The sequence below is a fragment of the Heteronotia binoei genome, chromosome 17 (assembly GCF_032191835.1).
Source record: "Heteronotia binoei isolate CCM8104 ecotype False Entrance Well chromosome 17, APGP_CSIRO_Hbin_v1, whole genome shotgun sequence".
NCBI lineage: Eukaryota > Metazoa > Chordata > Lepidosauria > Squamata > Gekkonidae > Heteronotia > Heteronotia binoei.
Window position 1 is genome coordinate 49,683,266 of NC_083239.1, and position 18,156 is coordinate 49,701,421.

General features: G+C 49.4%; 1 protein-coding gene across 1 annotated transcript in view; it reads right to left on the reverse strand.

Annotated features, from left to right (window-relative positions):
• LOC132585881 (cation channel sperm-associated auxiliary subunit gamma-like) overlaps window positions 1-18,156 on the reverse strand; it is a 79,899-nt gene that overhangs the window by 53,713 nt on the left and 8,030 nt on the right. The window contains exons 4-10 of the mRNA XM_060257758.1: window positions 18,046-18,156; window positions 17,494-17,569; window positions 13,872-14,027; window positions 10,972-11,143; window positions 8,386-8,523; window positions 5,072-5,134; window positions 2,207-2,317 (exon numbers count right to left, since the gene is read on the reverse strand). The exon at window positions 18,046-18,156 is cut by the window's right edge and continues 16 nt beyond it. Of these exons, the coding sequence (XP_060113741.1) occupies window positions 2,207-2,317; window positions 5,072-5,134; window positions 8,386-8,523; window positions 10,972-11,143; window positions 13,872-14,027; window positions 17,494-17,569; window positions 18,046-18,156 (827 nt within the window). The remainder of the gene's footprint in view (window positions 1-2,206; window positions 2,318-5,071; window positions 5,135-8,385; window positions 8,524-10,971; window positions 11,144-13,871; window positions 14,028-17,493; window positions 17,570-18,045) is intronic.

Genomic DNA, 18,156 nt, shown 5'->3' on the forward strand with positions numbered 1-18,156 from the left:
CATTTGACTTATACTCTTCAAGAAGAAGAAGATGATATTGGATTTACATCCCGCCCTCCACTCCAAGTCTCAGAGCGGCTCGCAATCTCCTTTATCTTCCTCCCCCACAACAAAAACCCTGTGAGGTGGGTGAGGCTGAGAGGACTCTCCCAGCAGCTGTCCTTTCAAGGACAAGCTCTGCCAGAGCTATGGCTGACCCAAGGCCATTCCAGCAGGTGCAAGTGGAGGAGTGGGGAATCAAACCCGGTTCTCCCAGATAAGAGTCCACGAACTTAACCACTACACCAACCTTCAGACGCTGAGGCCATTTTGGAACATTGTTCTGTGAGGATAAAGATCCCCCCCACAAAAAAAAAAATCAAGGACCACATGACCTTTCCACCCACCAAGAACAAGCATTTGGTTTTCCTCTGGCCCCTGCCAGAAACGTCGACTGCGGGGTGACATGATAGAGGTTTACAAGATAATGCATGGGATGGGGAAAGTAGAGAAAGAAGTACTTTTCTTCCTTTCTCACAATACAAGAACTCGTGGGCATTCGATGAAATTGCTGAGCAGACAGGTTAAAATGGATAAAAGGAAGTACTTCTTCACCCAAAGGGTGATTAACATGTGGAATTCACTGCCACAGGAGGTGGTGGCGGCCACAAGCATTGCCACCTTCAAGAGGGGGTTAGATAAAAATATGGAGCAGAGGTCCATCAGTGGCTATTAGCCACAGTGTGTGTGTGTGTGTGTAATTTTTTTTGGCCACTGTGTGACACAGAGTGTTGGACTGGATGGGCCATTGGCCTCATCCAACATGGCTTCTCTTATGTCCTTATGACACAGAGTGTTGGACTGGATGGGCCATTGGCCTGATCCAACAGGGCTTCTCTTATGTCCTTATGACACAGAGTGTTGGACTGGATGGGCCATTGGCCTGATCTAACATGGCTTCTCTTATGTCCTTATGACACAGAGTGTTGGACTGGATGGGCCATTGGCCTGATCTAACATGGCTTCTCTTATGTTCTTATTTCCAGGAAGCAGAAACACAAAAGGCTGTATTGGAAACTGGGAGCAGAGCATTGCCACAGATGTCACAGCACTGCCAGAAGGTGGTTGGATTGGATCCTATCAGTTCAGAGCAAAAAGCTGGAGGAAGTCATCTGGGCGTGTTGCCCTTCCAAGCTTCAGCTCTAGTCTGGATCTGCTGCTAGAGATGGGCAAGAGATGGCTCATGAACTAAAGTTCATGACGAATTTTAGCCGGTTCGTGGTTCGCCAAGTGAAGTTTATGGCAGGTCAACCAGCACGAATTTTCCTGCTTTTCACGGTGGTTTGTGAACAGGTACATTTGCAGACAAACTATCTCTGCTCATTCTAAATGTTTACATATCTTCAAAGCAACCGGAGGGGGGGGGGCAGAACTTGGAGGGCATGTAGAGGAAAATCTGGAGGAAGTCCCCTGCAACTTTGATGTCTCCAGTTTGCACAGGATTCCTTCTATACACGCTCTTGAACCTGCACCTGTCAAAAAGACTTCCTATCAAGGTTCAGGAGCGTACAGAACAGATTCTGTGCAAGCTAGAGACACCAAACTGAGAGGGGATCTCCAGCAGACCCCTCCATCTGTCTTGTGAGGATTGGGCTTGCAAGGTCTGAGTTACAATCCTCAAAGAACATGCAGAAAGCTCTTTCCGGCAGATGGGGGGGCGTAACTTGGACCCTGTAAATCCAATCCTCAACGAACTTGGGAGGGCAGATAGAGAAGACTCGACCAGACGAGATCCCAATTTGGGGTCTCTAGCACGTTGGGAGGTCATTCTACCGAGTTCCAAATCTCGCTGGTTCGTTTCGCCCCTAATTGCCCATGATGCTTTGTAGTTTGTGATGGTTTGTGGTTCATGTTTTCCCAGTTCATGCCCATCGCTATTCGCTGCGTTCAGAACGCACTCGAGCTACCAGCAAGCTTGGACAAAATCTACCTTATGGTTATTTGATTTTTTCCACTGGTTTTGTATTGACCAACAGTTTTATCGCGCCATAACATTCTTTTGCATATTGGGTGTATTTTTAGTGTTGGGTCACGTGGGTTGGATCCAGTGGAACCAGGTCCATGGGATCCAACCTTGTCTGGAAAAGCGGAAGTACAAATGATTTCACTCAGTCAAATCATATCTCCTTTTGGGGGGGGGGGAAGTACTGATAGCAGTTGGTCTAACCTCGACTGTATCCCACGATGTAATGCTCGCCTCTCATCAAGCCTTTCACCAGCAGAATGAATCTGTTCCTTGTAGTAGCAAAGACAACCCAAAGGATGGTACATTTCAGGACTGCAAGGTAAGGGGGGAAATGTCACTTGGGGTTTGGCAATACACTGGATCAGGAGGTAGTGCGTGTATGTGTATATCTAGAAATGAGGGTTGCCAATCTCCAGGCTGGGCAGGTAAATAGGTAAAAACCTCCGCGAAGACCAGCCTCCTGTCATATACAAAATTACAAATTTACTTGCAATTAATAATGACACAATTTTTACAAAATAATGATACAAAATAAGGAATGTCAACGGCCTCACCTACAGTCATCCAAGAGACAAATTAACGTCCAAACTTCCTTATCAATTGGCTGCCGGTCCAGATTCCAGCGATGAAGTTCTCCAAGGAGACTTATGCTCCTATATTCAGTTGCACAGCTAGGCACACCAAGCGATACGCGACCCGGTAGTACTTTCTCCCATGTTTCACTATTTGTTTCTTCGAGCAAATTCAAATTTGGCATGGTCAATGGAAGCGATCTTAAGCGGCAGACTTTAAATTTTGAAGTGTCTTTGGAAAGCTCATACAGGCAGACAGCAAAACATGGGAGAAAGTACTACTGTGTCGTGTATCACTTTGTGTGCCTAGCTGTGCAACTGAATATAGGTCTCCGTGGAGAACTTCATCGTTAGAATCTGGACCGGCACCCAACTGATAAGGAAGTTTGGACATTAATTTGTCTCTTGAATGACTGTGGGTGGGGCCGTTGACATTCCTTATTTTGTATCATTATTTTGTAAAAATTGTGTAAAATTGTGTCATCATTAATTGCAAGTAAATGTGTAATTTTGTATATGATAGGAGGCTGGTCTTCGCGGAGGTTTTTACCTGTTTTCCCTGCTCCATTATCCGCATTGCTCTTTGTGCGTTGCACAATCGGCAGGCGGGGGCCAAGGTTCTTCTGGAATTACAAATGAACTCCAGAATGGATTAAAGGGCAGCTCAGAGAGCGGGCTGTATGGTATCACATCCGCGCTACGCTCCTTCCCCAAACTCTATCCTTCCCAGAAACTGCTCCCAGAACTCCAGGAATTTTCCAAGCTGGAGTTGGCAACCTTACTAGACATGGCTGCGGTTGCAACACAGAATACAGAACATGGTCTCTGCTAAAAGACTTTATTTTGCAGAGAGCCTGCAGGGTCATCCATTTCTTTTATTTAGGTGTCCCCGCTGAAGGCAAGGAAAGGCTGTGCATAGAATCCCAGGGGAAGCCCTTCAGAACCAGCTCTCCCCAGGCCCATAGCTAGAGGGTTTTCAAGGGGTTCCAGGCCCCTCTAATCAAACCTCTGTTCTACATTTATGGCCCCTCCAATCAGCTGGTTGGAGGGGCCGTTTATTTATTTACTAATGAAAGTGTTGGTCTTAACTTTAATTTTAGGTCCAAGGCATTCTGTAGGTCTTACTATGTGAACATTCTACCCTACCCATAGCATCTCTGTTTGCAAATTTTTAACACGTTAGTATTGATGCTACTGTTCAGTAAAAGGCAGCCAAATTCAACCGGCCTTGCTGAGTCAGACCTGAGAAGCCGGTTAAAAGAAATGTTGTTCTGAAGCAACGGAACCAAGTTACACACTTAAAGCATAATAATTAGGGCCCCCACAAAAAATGTGCCCCACTAAACAAAAATCCTGATTAAGGGCCTGGCTTTTCCGCTCTACAAACCTTACATCTGTCTTCACCTTTATATTAGTTTTATACCAGCTCAACAATCCCACCCCTCCTGCACACAAAGAACCATGGGAATTGCATTTCTGTGTGGATACTAAGAATCTGATACGATTCCTATCCCCCTTCCCTACTGCCCAGAAACTACAAATCACAAGATTTCGTGAGGGAAAGTACTGGTAGCTAAAGCAGTCTACTTGAAGTGCACAGATGTTTTAAGTCACAGGGGTGTCAAACTCATTTGTTATGAGGGCCAGATCTGACATAAATGAGACCTTGTTGGGCCGAGCCATATCGGGTTGGGCCGTATGTGTACCCATTTAAGATTAGGTAGCAGAGATATAAACTTTACGAAGGACTCAGACAAACACAATTAAAGCTTTTTTTAAAAAACATGAAAAAACATTAGCACTTGTTGGTCTTAAAGGTGCTTTCTTTGTATCTCTCCCATGGTATACAAGGAACTGGGCAAAGGAAGCTCTGGCTCTTTCCTTCCTTCCCCAGGGGACTAGGAGGGGAAGGAGCCTCAGCCAATAGAAGAAAGAGAGGCTTGGCTCAGTAGCTCGCTGTACAATTGAGAGCGCCTGGCAAAGCAAGCTATTCCTTCCCCCTTCCTCCCCAAAGGAGGAGCCTCAGACAATGGAGAAAATAGAGGCTTTGCTCTGTAGCTCCTGTACGATTGAGCAAGCCTGGCAAAGCAAGCTCTGATGCAGAAGGAAGCAAGAGAGAGGGAAGCAGATGACAGCCAATTGTTCAGGGGCCTGATAGGAGCACTCCAAGAGCCTGATTTGGCCCCCGGGCCGCATGTTTGACACCCTTGTTTTCGATAACAGCTGAAGAGCTGTAACATAGTGTACGGTCCCAGGCCACATCTCTTTTATAGGTGGGAGTACTTTTGCTCCTGAATAGCGATTAGCCAAGGATGAGAACACATTGCCAGAAACATCTGGAGTGTTAAAGCTTTGCCATCACGACAAAAAAAAGAAAAAACACTCTGCCACCTACAGCTGCCTGGGGCTGTGCGGCGGTTACCAAGATAATGTTTGCAGGGGTTGGGGAGGAGGAACCCACAGACTGAAAGAAGGACTAAGAAAGACCTACGGCGTAAAAACCTGCACACTGTCCCGTTCTTAGGCTTCATGGAGCCGGAGACCTTCACAATGCCATCTGCAAAACATGGGAAAGAACGGGTAGAGTAAAATGCCTGGCTCCCTCCTTCCTCCCTCCTTTCCCAGTGGACAAAATATTTAACTGCGAGTAGGTTTGTGCCACACACCCCTTGGCTTTTTTAAAGATTGGATTTAGATCCCACCCCATACTCTGAATCTCAAGAGTCTCAGAGCGGTCACAAACTCCTTTACCTTCCCCCACCCCCACAACAGACACCCTGTGAGGTAGGTGGGGCTGAGAGGGCTCTCCCAGCAGCTGCCCTTTCAAGGACAACCTCTGCCAGAGCTATGGCTGACCCAAGGCCATTCCAACAGCTGCAAGTGGAGGAGTGGGGAAGAAGAAGGCCATAGATTTATGCCCCACCCATCTCTCTGAATCAGAGTCTCAGAACGGCTTACAATCTCCTTTTCCTTCCTCCCCCACAACAGACACCCTGTGAGGTAGGTGGGGCTGAGAGAGCTCTCCGAGCAACTGCCCTTTCAAGGACAACTCCTGTGAAAGCTATGGCTGATCCAAGGCCAATCCAGCAGCTGCAAGTGGAGGAGTGGGGAAGAAGTCAGTAGATTTATAACCCACCCTTCTCTCTGAAACAGAGTCTCAGAGTGGCTTACAATCTCCTTTCCCTTCCTCCCCCATAACAGACACCCTGTGGGGCTGAGAGAGCTCTCCCAGCAACTGCCCTTTCAAGGACAACTCCTGCGAAAGCTATGGCTGACCCAAGGCCAGTCCAGCAGCTGCAAGTGGAGGAGTGGGGAAGAAGAAGACGGTAGATTTATAACCCACCCTTCTCTCTGAATCAGAGTCTCAGAGCAGCTTACAATCTCCTTTCCCTTCCTCCCCCATAACAGACACCCTGTGAGGTAGGTGGGTCTGAGAGAGCTCTCCCAGCAGCTGCCCTTTCAAGGACAACTCCCACGAAAACTATGGCTGACCCAAGGCCATTCCAGCAGCTGCAAGTGGAGGAGTGGGAAATCAAACCCGGTTCTCCCGGATAAGAGTCTGCCCTTTCAAGGACAGCCTCTGCCAGAGCTATGGCTGACCCAAGGCCATTCCAGCAGCTGTAAGTGGAGGAGTGGGGAATCAAACCCGGTTCTCCCAGATAAGAGTCTGCCCTTTCAAGGACAAGCTCTGCCAGAGCTATAGCTGACCCAAGGCCATTCCAGCAGCTGCAAGTGGAGGAGTGGGGAATCAAATCCGGTTCTCCCAGATAAGAGTCTGCCTTTTCAAGGACAACCTCTACCAGAGCTATGGCTGACCCAAGGCCATGCCAGCAGCTGCAAGTGGAGGAGTGGGCTTGCCCCCTCCCTGACATTTGTTTAATTAATGCGTTAGTCATGCTCTTTGCTCCTAGTGCCTGAGGCAACGGAGAATGACAGAAATGGGTTTTAAAAAATACGAATAATGCCTCTGTTGGTGAACACTGTTTTTGTCTCAAAACCCGTTGACAGTTCCCAGCATCAGAGAAGCGAAGCTCAAAACAATGAGAGCCAGGGCCTTTTCCGTTGCTGCCCCTAGCTGGTGGAATGACTTGCTGGAGGAGGTTAGGGCCCTGCAAGAGCTCTTACAGTTCTGCAGGGCCTGCAAAACGGCACTCTTCTGCCAGGCATTAACATGAATGGTAACATCTGCAGCAATGGGACTGGCCTGTAAGAACACCACCAATGGCCTACTTCACTACGCTATGGCGATCCTGAGATCTCTGAGTAGCCACAGTATATTGTTGGAACTCTGTCTGGGACAGTGATGCTCTGTATTCTTGGTGCTTATGGGGGGGGGGGGGGAGAGCAAAGTAGAAGGGCTTCTAGCCCTACTTGTGAACCTCCTTTTTTTTGGCCACTGTGTGATACAGAGTGTTGGACTGGATGGGCCACTGGCCTGATCCAACATGGCTTCTCTTGTGTTCTCTTAGCTACCTACAAGAATTTAAATCGCTGCCTGAAATTATGATAGCAGCGCGTGCAAATGTTTTAAGTTGTCTTTATGTTTTATGTTTTTATTGTTGTTTTATTGTATCGGTCACTAATGTGTTTGTCGACCCTTGGTTTGTGAGCAGCCCTGAGCCTGCCTTTGGCGGGGAGGGTGGGATATAAATTAAACTAAATTTAATTAATTAATTGATTGATCGATAGATCGAATGAATGAATGAATAGATTTGTGTTTTGTGCCAGCGAATCACGTCTGACTTATGCCGACCCTACGGATTAACGACCTCCGAAACTTCCTATCATTAACAGCCTTGCTGAAGTCTTGCAACCTGAGGGCCACGGCTTCCTGGATTGAATCAAGCCATCTCGTCTTGGGCCTTCCCCTTTTCCTGCCGCCGTCCACTTTTCCCAGCACTGCTGTCTTTTCCAGTGACTCGTCTCCTTATCACATGACCAGAGTACGATAGCCTCAGTTTGGTCATTTTAGCTTCTAGGGAGAGCTCAGGTTTGAATAGTGGGATTAGCAGATTAGGAAAGGCCAGGCCTCAGACTCAGCAGGAGCTCACAGGAGTGCAGCTCCTGAACCTTTCTGAGGGTTCCACCTCTTCCTCTCCACCTACCTTCTCCATTGAATTGGAGGTGCAGTTGCATAACGATTCCTGGATTAGGAGAGCGGGCAGCCAGCCAGGCAGCCACCAGGGGCTTTGCCACACCCCCAGCAGCCCTCTTTAACCCCTGGAGAAGCCCACACCGCCCTTCCTCCACTTCTTATGTGATTTTGGGCGGTGGGTGGCTTGCTGGCCTATTGACTGGGGGTGGGGCGGCCCAGGAGGACCCCAGGCAAGCAAGGCCTGCTTAGGCTGACTGGATCTCTAGCCAGCCCAAGCAGGCCTCACTCACCCGGGGCTCTCCTTTCTTGCATCGAGTTGCTTTTCGCTGGGGGGATATGCTAATGAGTTATGCTAATGAGCTCCACCACCTATTTTTCTACAAAACGACCCCTGTGAAAGACACCAAAACAGAGATTAGCAGAGAACATGAAAGACCCCAAAACAGTTTCATAAGACCCCAATACACGACAATCTCGAAAGAACAAGCAGATAAACCCATCCGTTGCTCTGGCAGCTCTCTCTGCCATTTGGATCCAGTTTTCAGGAACCCCTTACCGGTTGTCCAGTACCTGTCGACAGGTGCTATGTTGGACAACTCCAGCGCCACCTGAGCCCCGTTCAAACCTAGCTTCAAGTTCCGAGGCTCTCGTTCCAACTGTTGGGAGGACAACGGGAGGGCGCATCATGCTGTCGTGTGTCGCAGGGAGCGTACCTTTCACGCTAATCAGAAAGAATTCTCCCTCTTGCCAGCCACCACCGATCGCAATCACGTATTCGGTATTGTTTATAGAGAAATCCACTGGGCTCAACTTCTTTACGCAGATGTTGTTCAATATGCGCGTCCACAGCACTAAAGAAACGTCAGGGAGAGAAGGGGAGGGCAGGAAGGGTCATGCTTCTTTTTAAAGCAGTGGTGTTTCCATAAAGCCCAGGGGTACTTCGAACACTCATAAGACAGACAAGCAGCACTGAAATGTTCTAAATCAATTAACCAAGCAATCAATCAGGGACTCCTCATTAGGGTTGCCAGTCCCCAGGTGGGTTTGGTAAATATAGAGGATACCCGGTAAATATTTGGCAAAAAATTTCAATGTAGCGCATACAAGATTCTTAAAGATATATTATCTAAAGACATAATGCAACAAAATTACATAAAGAATGCAAAAAGTCCCAGTGTACAAAATTCTCTGATACAGTCCAGACTCCAGTACTTAGAATACTATTTTTCATGGAAACAAAACCTCGGAGAAGGAATAATAGGAGACCGGTTTCGGCCACGCCTTCCTCAGTCACCGCACCTCACTGCGCATTTCTCCTCCCGCTAGCAAATGAACGTCTATGAAATTGGAAGAGAAATGCGCAGTGATGTGAGGTGCAACTCGTGACTGAGGAAGGCGTGGCCGAAACCGGTCTCGTATTATTCCTTTTCCGAGGATTTGTTTCCATGAAAAACAGTATTCTAAGTACTGAAGTCTGGACTGTATCAGAGAATTTTGTACACTGGGACTTTTTGAATCCCCGGGTGGGGGCAGGGGATCTCCCGCTGTAGAGGCCCTCCCCCTGTTTCAGAGTAATCAGAAAGCAGGATTAGGGGAGGGAAATGTCTGCTGGGAATGCTATTATTCCCTATGGAGACATTCCCATAGGAAATAATGGAGAATTGATCTGCGGGTATCTAGGGCTCGAGCGGGGGGGTCTGCTGAGGTAGAGGCACCAAATTTTCAGTATAGCATCCAGTGCCTCTCCCCCCCAAAAAACCCCAAGTTTCAAAAGGATTGGACCAAGGGGTCCAATTCTAAGAGCCCCAAAAGAAGGTGCCCCTATCCTTCATTATTTCCTAGGGAAGGCAGGCATTTTAAAAGGCATGCAGTCCCTTTAAATGTGATGGCCAGAACTCCCTTTGGAGTTCAGTTATGCTTGTCACACCCTTGCTCCTGGATCCACCCCCAATGTCTCCTGGCTCCATTTCCCAAAGTCTCCTGGCTCCACCCCCAAAGTCCCCATTTCTTGAATTGGACTTGGCAAGCCTACTCCTCAATGAAAAGGGCAGAGAAACCATTTGTTACATTAATCATAGACCACATCAGTGTTCCCTCTAAACTGAGTTAGTGCGAGCTAGCACAGTTTCTCAGTCTCTGGATCGCGCATTCTTGTCTTAGCTCAGGAAGGATGGCCCCAGAGCGAACTAATTTATGCAGTAGCCAAATCACTTGCTCAAAACTTTAATGCTAGTAACTCACAAGCAGAATTTTTGCTCACAAGACTCCACAGCTTAGAGCAGGGGTGTCAAACTCATTTGTTATGAGGGCCAGATCTGACATAAATGAGACCTTGGTGGGTTGGGCCATGTGTGGTCATAAAATGTAATGCTAGGTAGAAGACACAAACACAATTAAAGGTTTTTAAAAAAACATAAAATAAAACATGCTTAAAACATTAGCACTCTTAAAATATTTTGTTCATTTAACAGTCTCTGATACTTGACACCTTTTGTTCTGAATAATTGCATCAAAAACTGGAGACAATATCTGTACTGTAGCAATCTTGAGTATGCTGTTCAGGTGCATCTGTAAGTTGCAAACCTACTGTTGATTTTGCTTGTGGGCCTGGTAGGACCCCTCCGAGGGCCTGATCTGGCCACCGGGCCACAGTTTTGACACCCCTGGCTTAAAGGGAGCACTGGTTATTACGCAATGCGGTGCCACATTCCAGCCGCCCCTGGTGCACTCAGAGGAGCAACTTCAGCCTTCTTCTTGCCCACTACTTCAACGGACAGTACCACATTCTCAAGATAGTGCCTGATGAAGCTTCGCTCCCCACTCCCTTCTGGAACCGGAAGAGAGGGGGGAGCGAAGCCTTGTTGGACTCTCTCTTAAGAGAGAACACGGTATTGCCCGTCCAGGTGCATAAGGAGAAGGCTGGCGTCGCTCCTCTGAGCGCACCCTTGGGGGGGCACAGCAGGTGGCTTGCCACCACTCCGCCACTGCCGCTGCTGAGGAGAGCCAGCAAGCTTGCAGGCAAGCGGGGGGGGGATTAGGCATTTGTCTGGGGTGCCAGGAGGGGGGAGCCCAAATTGGCACCCTCCCTCCCAGCACCTTAGGCAAATGTCTAATTTGCCTAGTGGGCGAGCCGGCCCTACCTGTAAGCTCCAGCAGGATTGGCTACATCGGGGTGTGTGGCCTAATATGCAAAGGAGTTCCTGCTACAAAAAAAAAGCCCTGGGTACAGACTTAAAAAATGTACCCAGGGTCAGAGCGGAGGTGGGGGTTGAGGATAAAGTCTCCTCAGGCTCACATACCAGACCCTGAGGTTTCCATGTGCAAAGCGCTGTAACTTCCGGTGAAGTAATAGACCAGTTGGTTCTGTCGGATAAAGAGGGTGCTTTCTGTGGCGATGGTGTCCACAATGGAGGAGGAGAAGTTCTGCTGCGGGCACGAGAGGGAGCCAATCCAGCAGCTATCAATGGCCACCTGCAGAGGAAGGGGAGGAAACGGCAAAGGGGAACTTGTCTTAGGAAGAGAGACAGGGGCTGCTCCCATTGGTATAAGTTCACCATGGCAAATCCGCCACGTGTCTTGGCATCGCCATCCTCTATTGAAGGGGTCCCCAACATTTTAGAGCCTGCAGACACCTTTTGGAATTTGCAGACAACTTTTGGAATTGTGAGAGCGAAAGGTGTGTGCCATCTCAAAATGCCAAAATGGCTGCTGCAGGAGGCGGAACCAAATACACTACCTCCCTCCTCGCTTTGCAAAAGAACCATAAAGGGGGAATTAAAAGAAGCGAAGGAAAGTCCCAGGGGGTAAGAGAAAGAGATGATGATGATAAAAAGGAAAGCCTGAAGAGAGATGCTGACTACATGCTGACTAAGGAAAGGCCAGGTGTTCACCAGAACTCCTGATCCTCCAGTGGCTGCAACTGCTATTGCAGCCATGGAAAATCCTTTCATTGGGATGAGGGCAGCCAGTAACAAGGGTCCATTCTGCATACACAGCTTATTTCTGGTTTCTACTGAAGTCAATCCGGTTGGGGTTTACTTCGAATGCTGTGCATGCATTCCAGATCTTTCTCTCTCTCTCCAATTTCTATCGAGAATTGCGGTGTATATATTCTACATACTAATGAGAAAACCTGAGTAGTGTTCTAAGCTTGGTTTCTCCTGACTGGTTAGTTTCATACTGGGCACGCCTTTTGAAATAGGAGATTTTTCCAGCGGAATTTACTGTGGGATCACCATTACTTTCTCCCCATCCCACCCCCACCCTTATCAGTAGTCAAGGAGTTTCCTTCCTTTCTCAGGGACTGGGTGGAGGGGAAGCCTCAGTCAATAGAAGGAAGAGAGGCTTCGCTCAGTAGCTCTACTGTGCGATTGAGAGAGCTTGGCAAAACAAGCGATTCCTCCCCCCTTCCTCCCCAAGGGAGGAGCCTCAGCCAATGGAGAAAATAGAGGCTTTGCTCTGTAGCTCCTGTGCAATTGAGGAAGCCTGGCAAAGCAAGCTGTGATGCAGAAGGAAGCAAGAGAGATGGAGAAGGAAGCAAATGACAGCCAGTTGCTCGAGGGCCTGATAGCAGCCCTCCTGGGGCCTGATTTGGCCCCCGAACTGCATGTTTGACACCCCTGTTCTACCGCCCTCAGGAAATGCACAGTCTCCAGGGCTACTTGAAGAAAGAGAGAGGGAACGCTAAGCCAATTTGAAGCCTGGTTTTGCCAGCACTTTGTGCTTTAAAAGGATCCACAGAACACTGCCCACGGACCGGCAGCCGCCATGGTCTGTCACTTCCATTGTCTACTGACTACGCCTTGACCGAGATGGCCCAGGCTAGCCTGATCTCATCAGATCTCAGAAGATAAGTGGGGTCAGCCCTGGCAAGCACTGGGATGGGAGACCTCCAAGGAAAAACAGGGGCGTCCTGCTATTATTGCACGCCAGGCTGAGGTAAGCACCTGACCAGATCTACGTAAGGTAGCTGATTAGCTGGTATTTTGGGAAAGCATTTGAGGTTTGGGCTGCCCAGATTGTTACCTCAATCCCACTTCCTCGACACCTTAGTCCTGTGCATAGCCATCAAACATTGCCTTTATTGTACGCATGCAGAGAGAGATAAGATCATGCCCCGACATTTGCTTATTCTGCTAGCTCAGGGGTGGCCAACGGTACCTTCCAGATGTTTTTTTGCCTACAACTCCCATCAGCCCCAGCCAGCATGGTCAATGTGGGTTGGCTTGGTATCAGGGGGTGTGACCTAATATGCAAATGAGTTTTTACCAAAAAAAAAAAGCCCTGGGCATGACACAGGGGCAGGCAGAAGAAGATATTGGATTTATATCCCGCCCTCCACTCCGAAGAGTCTCAGAGCGGCTCACAATCTCCTTTACCTTCCTCCCCCACAACAGACACCCTGTGAGGTGGGTGGGCCTGAGAGGGCTCTCACAGCAGCTGCCCTTTCAAGGACAACCTCTGCCAGAGCTATGGCTGACCCAAGGCCATGCTAGCAGGTGCAAGTGGAGGAGTGAGGAATCAAACCCGGTTCTCCCAGATAAGAGTCTGCCCCTTCAAGGACAACCTCTGCCAGAGCTATAGCTGACCCAAGGCCATTCCAGCAGCTGCAAGTGGAGGAGTAGGAGAATCAAACCCGGTTCTCCCAGGTAAGAGTCCGCACACTTAACCACTACACCAAACTGGCTCTCCTTCAGAGGCGATGGCAAACCACCTCTGAAACGCCTCTTGCCTTAAAAAAAAAAAACAGTGCAGCTCACCACCTAGCGGTGCATGACACTAAAGAGCTGGAACTTCTGACTGTCAGACAACCTTAGGATCTCCTGACTATTCTACACACATTGTCATATGATCATCATCATCACCACCACCACCATCATCACCACCATCATCATCTACTGACTCTACCTCCCTTGTCTTGCAGGACTGAAGCGAAAAGAGCACCAAGAGACCACAGCATGCAGAGGTACACTGGCACCAGCCCTGCTTTCCTATCCTATTTGCTTCCTGAGATATTTTTAGCAGGCAATGCTGGAGACAGACTATAGGACTTCCGCCAGCAAATCTGGATAGGGGCGCTCCCATTTAACCTGCTGCCATCAAGTCGAGAGCCGGACGTTCTGCGTGCCACCACCGAGAAGGCCTCTGCAGCCGCAAAAATATCAGGGATGTACCATGCGAGGGCCCGTTCTCTCCTTACCTCTATCGGGAAGAAATCATCAAAGCGAGTATCGGACATGAGAATGATCTTGCTGCCGGGCACACGACCGAGGATGACCACGGGGGCTTGGTTGAAAGTGGCCCATAAAGGACGCGACACCTCCCTTAGGGACAGGAAGTCCTTCACGTTGGTCAACTGCAGAGGCCGGAGAAGAGAGCAGAGCACAAGAGCGGGGTTAGCATCTGTCCTTCACAATAAGGCCTAATGTAGACACACAGTGCAATCCAGCAATTTTTTTTTTAAACCCAACAGCTGCAGAAAGTGATCTGTGTGTTTTTGGCACTGCTTCCTAGCCATGTATATTGGCATGGCCGGTGCGTGGGAGTAGGTCAAGTAGGCAGCCGCCTAGGGCGTCACCTGGCCCAGGGGGTGCTGCCAGGCACCCCCTCTGCCCACGTGCAGCGTGTGCTCCTTGAAGCCTCCCTTCCCCAATGGGAAGCAGGTTCCACGGAGCACAGACACTGTCCGGCCGGTTTTGGTTCCCTGGGTCTGTTACAGACCCGGGAAATGCGAAAGTGGGCAGCGCCCGTGCAGTGTGCTCCTTGAAGCCTGGCAGGGATAAACTAACCAACTGTAAAAGCTGAAGAAGAACCCATTACAGTTTCTAAAAACTGGCTCCTGTTGAAGTTGCATGCTGCCACTCATCCTTCCTACTCCAACAGAGCCATGGGGTGGGAGCCACAGCTCAGTGGCAGAGCATCTTTCTCGCATGCACAAGGTCTTGTCCCTGGCACCCCCCGCTAAAAGGATCACGTAGTTCTCTCACAATTTTTATCGCTTAATCTCACGGTTTATTTTTAAAAAAAAAATAATAAAACCCTGTAAATTAAAAATGTAAAATAGTTTCAACTTTCTTCATTTCTCCTACGTTTCTCTGTTTTTTAAATTGGAGGTGGGGGCGCCAGTGGGCAGCTCGCTTACGGCAACAAAAACCCTAGCACCTGGGGGAGGGATGGAAGTAGGGGAAACATGCAGAGAACACACGAACGTACGTTCTCCTTGACCTGCTAGCCTACAGACAAAGCGGGGTTTTGCACAGGTGTGTGTGTGTGTGAGAGAGAGAGAGAATGAGCTTTTTAACATGCCCTCCTCCGCTAGCGCTTTGAAGCAGGCATGGCCCAGGTAAAGCTTTTATTACCTGATTCTCCTGCCTGTATAAACTGGGCCCGAAATATCAGACAAGGCAGAGAGATTCTCCCAAGGCTCACTGCTCCTCGACATGCAAACTTCTTCACCCAAAGGGTGATTAACATGTGGAATTCACTGCCACAGGGGGTGGCGGTGGCTGCAAGCGTAGACAGCTTCAAGAGGGGATTGGATAAACATAATTCACTACCACAGGAGGTGGTGGCAGCTACAAGCATAGCCAGCTTCAAGAGGGAATTGGATAAGCACACATGGAGCAGAGGTCCATCAGTGGCTCTTAGCCACAGTGTATTGTTGGAACTTTCTGTCTGGGGCAAGTGATGCTTTGTATTCTTGGTGCTTGGAGGGGCACAGTGGGAGGGCTTCTAGTGTCCTGGCCCCACCGGGGCAAAAGGGCTCTCCACCTGGAACAAGCCTAGTGCGAAATCGGTCAGAGTGTTGGACTGGAGGGGCTTGATCCAACATGGCTTCTCTTATGTTCTTAAACCTCCTCTTGCTCTCATGGCAACTGGAGATTTATCTTTAATTCTTTATCCTGGCAAGTGGGGGGGGGCATGAAAATTACTTGGTCTGGGTGTCATTCAGGCCGGATGCCTTGAAGCGGTTCCGTTGGATCAATACACCCCCTTTCCCCTCTCTGCCCCGGGATGGTCTATACAGGCAGTAGAGAAAGGGGCCACAATCAAATAAAAATCTGCCATAGAAGCCAGCCTGACAAGGATGTCAGACTTGTTAAGGGACTTGCACGTGTCCTAGACATGACATAGTGCAGGCTGCTCATGATTAGACAGACCAGTCGGCCGGGGAAGCCCTACTGCAGGGGTGTCAAACATGCAGCCCAGGGGCTGAATCAGGCCCCCAGGGGCCTCCTATCAGGCCCACGAGCAACTCACTGTCGTCTGCTTCCTTCTCCCTCTCTCTTGCTTATTCTGCATCACAACTTGCTTTGCCAGGCTTGCTCAATCGCACAGGAGCTACTGAGCAAAGCTCCTCCCTCGGGGAGGAAGTGGGGGAAGGAAAGCTAGCTTTGCCAGGCCCTCTCAATCGCACAGCAGAGCTATTGAGCCAAGCCTCTCTTCCTTCTGTTGGCTGCGACTCAACAAGCCAGTGAGGTGGATTAGGCTGAACATGTGTGTTTGTCTGTGTTCTTTATAAAGTTTATATCTCCCCTACCTGACATTTTTTGACACACATGGCGAAGATCCAGCCCTCATAACAAATGAGCCCGACACCTCTGAGCCTACTGGTCTTCGACACGTTTACCTTGGGAAAGGGGATGTCCCCTATAAAGCATTATTTCTCAAACAGGGTCCAATGGACCCCTGAGGGTCCATGAATGGTGGGATTCCAGAAGATACATGACTCATGCCTGACCCTCTCCTCAGAACAGGTGGGAAGAGAGGAGTCCTTGTCTAAGGTTGCCCACTCTGGGTTGTGAAACACCTAAAGATTTGGGGGGTGGAAACTGGGGAAAGCCTGGACAACTGAGTGGGGGGGGGGGAGTTCAGAGAGGAGGAGAAAGGAGCTGGTGGCAGTTAACACCTTCCTCTCCACAGCTCAGGCGAGGGGGTCATTTGGTGCATGGCCTTTAGTTAGACACGGGGTTAGTGGGGGGTGGGGTTACCAAGTCCAATTCAAGAAATATCTCGGGGCTTTGGGGGTGGAGCCAGGAGACTTTGGGGGTGGAGTCAGGAACAAGGGTGTGACAAGCAGAGCCAGGAACAAGGGTGTGACAAGCATAGTTGAACTCCAAGGGAGTTCTGGCCATCACATTTAAAGGGACAGCACACCTTTTAAAATGTCTTCCTTCCATAGGAAATAATGAAGGATAGGGGCACCTTCTTTTGGGGCTCATAGAACTGGACCCCCTGGTCCAATCGTTTTGAAACTCTGGGGGTACTTTGGGGGGAGGCACTAAATACTATACTAAAAATTTGGTTCCTCTACCTCAAAAAACAGCTCCCCCAGAGCCCCTGAAACCTCCAGATCAATTCCCCATTATACCCTATGAGAATCTATCTCCACATAGGGAATAATGAAGTGCTCAGCAAACGTTTCCCTCCTCCCGGCCCCCACCCCTGTTTCTGGTGACTCTGAAGAGAGGCATTGGCCTTTCTACTCACGAGTTGCTGCCAGCTTCTTCAAAGCAACAGCCATACCATCCCAAAAGGAAGCCTTTCCAATCAGAGACTGGAGCCTCCGGAGGGGGAAAGTCACATGGTGGCTGTGGGGGCGGGGCTTCCCCCCGCTGGCCAGCTGACTGGGGGTGGGAAGGAGCCTGGGAAAGCGGAAGAACCCCCGCTGGGACCCGGGGATTGGCAAGCCTGGGGGGGGGGGGGGAGGGAATCTTAAATGGGAGTCAGATTGCTAAAGTTTGAGAACTGCTGGTCTCAGGCCTCCCCCTGGCCCCTCGAGCACCCCACAGACTCCCCTTCGGAATCCGCAACAACCCCACCTTTGCTCCAATCGTGTACACCGTTTCACCTGTCTCTTTATCCGTCTTTGCAAAGCCATTGACATTGATGGAGAACCTAGGAAGGAAGAGGAAGGCTGTCATATTAAAAAAGAAGAGTCCTCCTAGGCAATGTTCCTTCTAAGCTGTGGAGTCTTGTGAGCAGAAATTCTGCTTTGCGAGCTACTAGCAGGGGTCGTTTTGTAGGAGAGGAAAAGGTGGTGGAGCTCATCCAGGGATTGTTATGCAGCTGCACCTACTATTCAACGAACAAGGTGGGGGGGGACGGTCAGAAAGGTTCAAGAGCTGCACTCCTGTGAGCTCCCGCTATATCCGAGGCCTAGCTACTAGCATCAAAGCCGTGAGCGACTGCAGAAACTAATTTGATCTGGGGCCATTTTTCATGAGCTGAGACAAAAACCGTGTGAGCCAGAGGCTAAAAAGCTGCGCGCTAGCTCACACTAACTCAGCTTCGAGGGAACACAGCTCCTGGGCGTGCGCGGGCAGAGCAAAATCTGAAAGGCTTCCGCCTGGCTTTGCAAACTTCTCCCTCACCTCTTGTCCTCCACCAAGGGACCGAGGTCGTTGCTCTTCACAAAGACTTCCATCATCACACTGCCATTCATCATCGGCATGGGCGTGAACCAGGACATCAGACAAACCTCC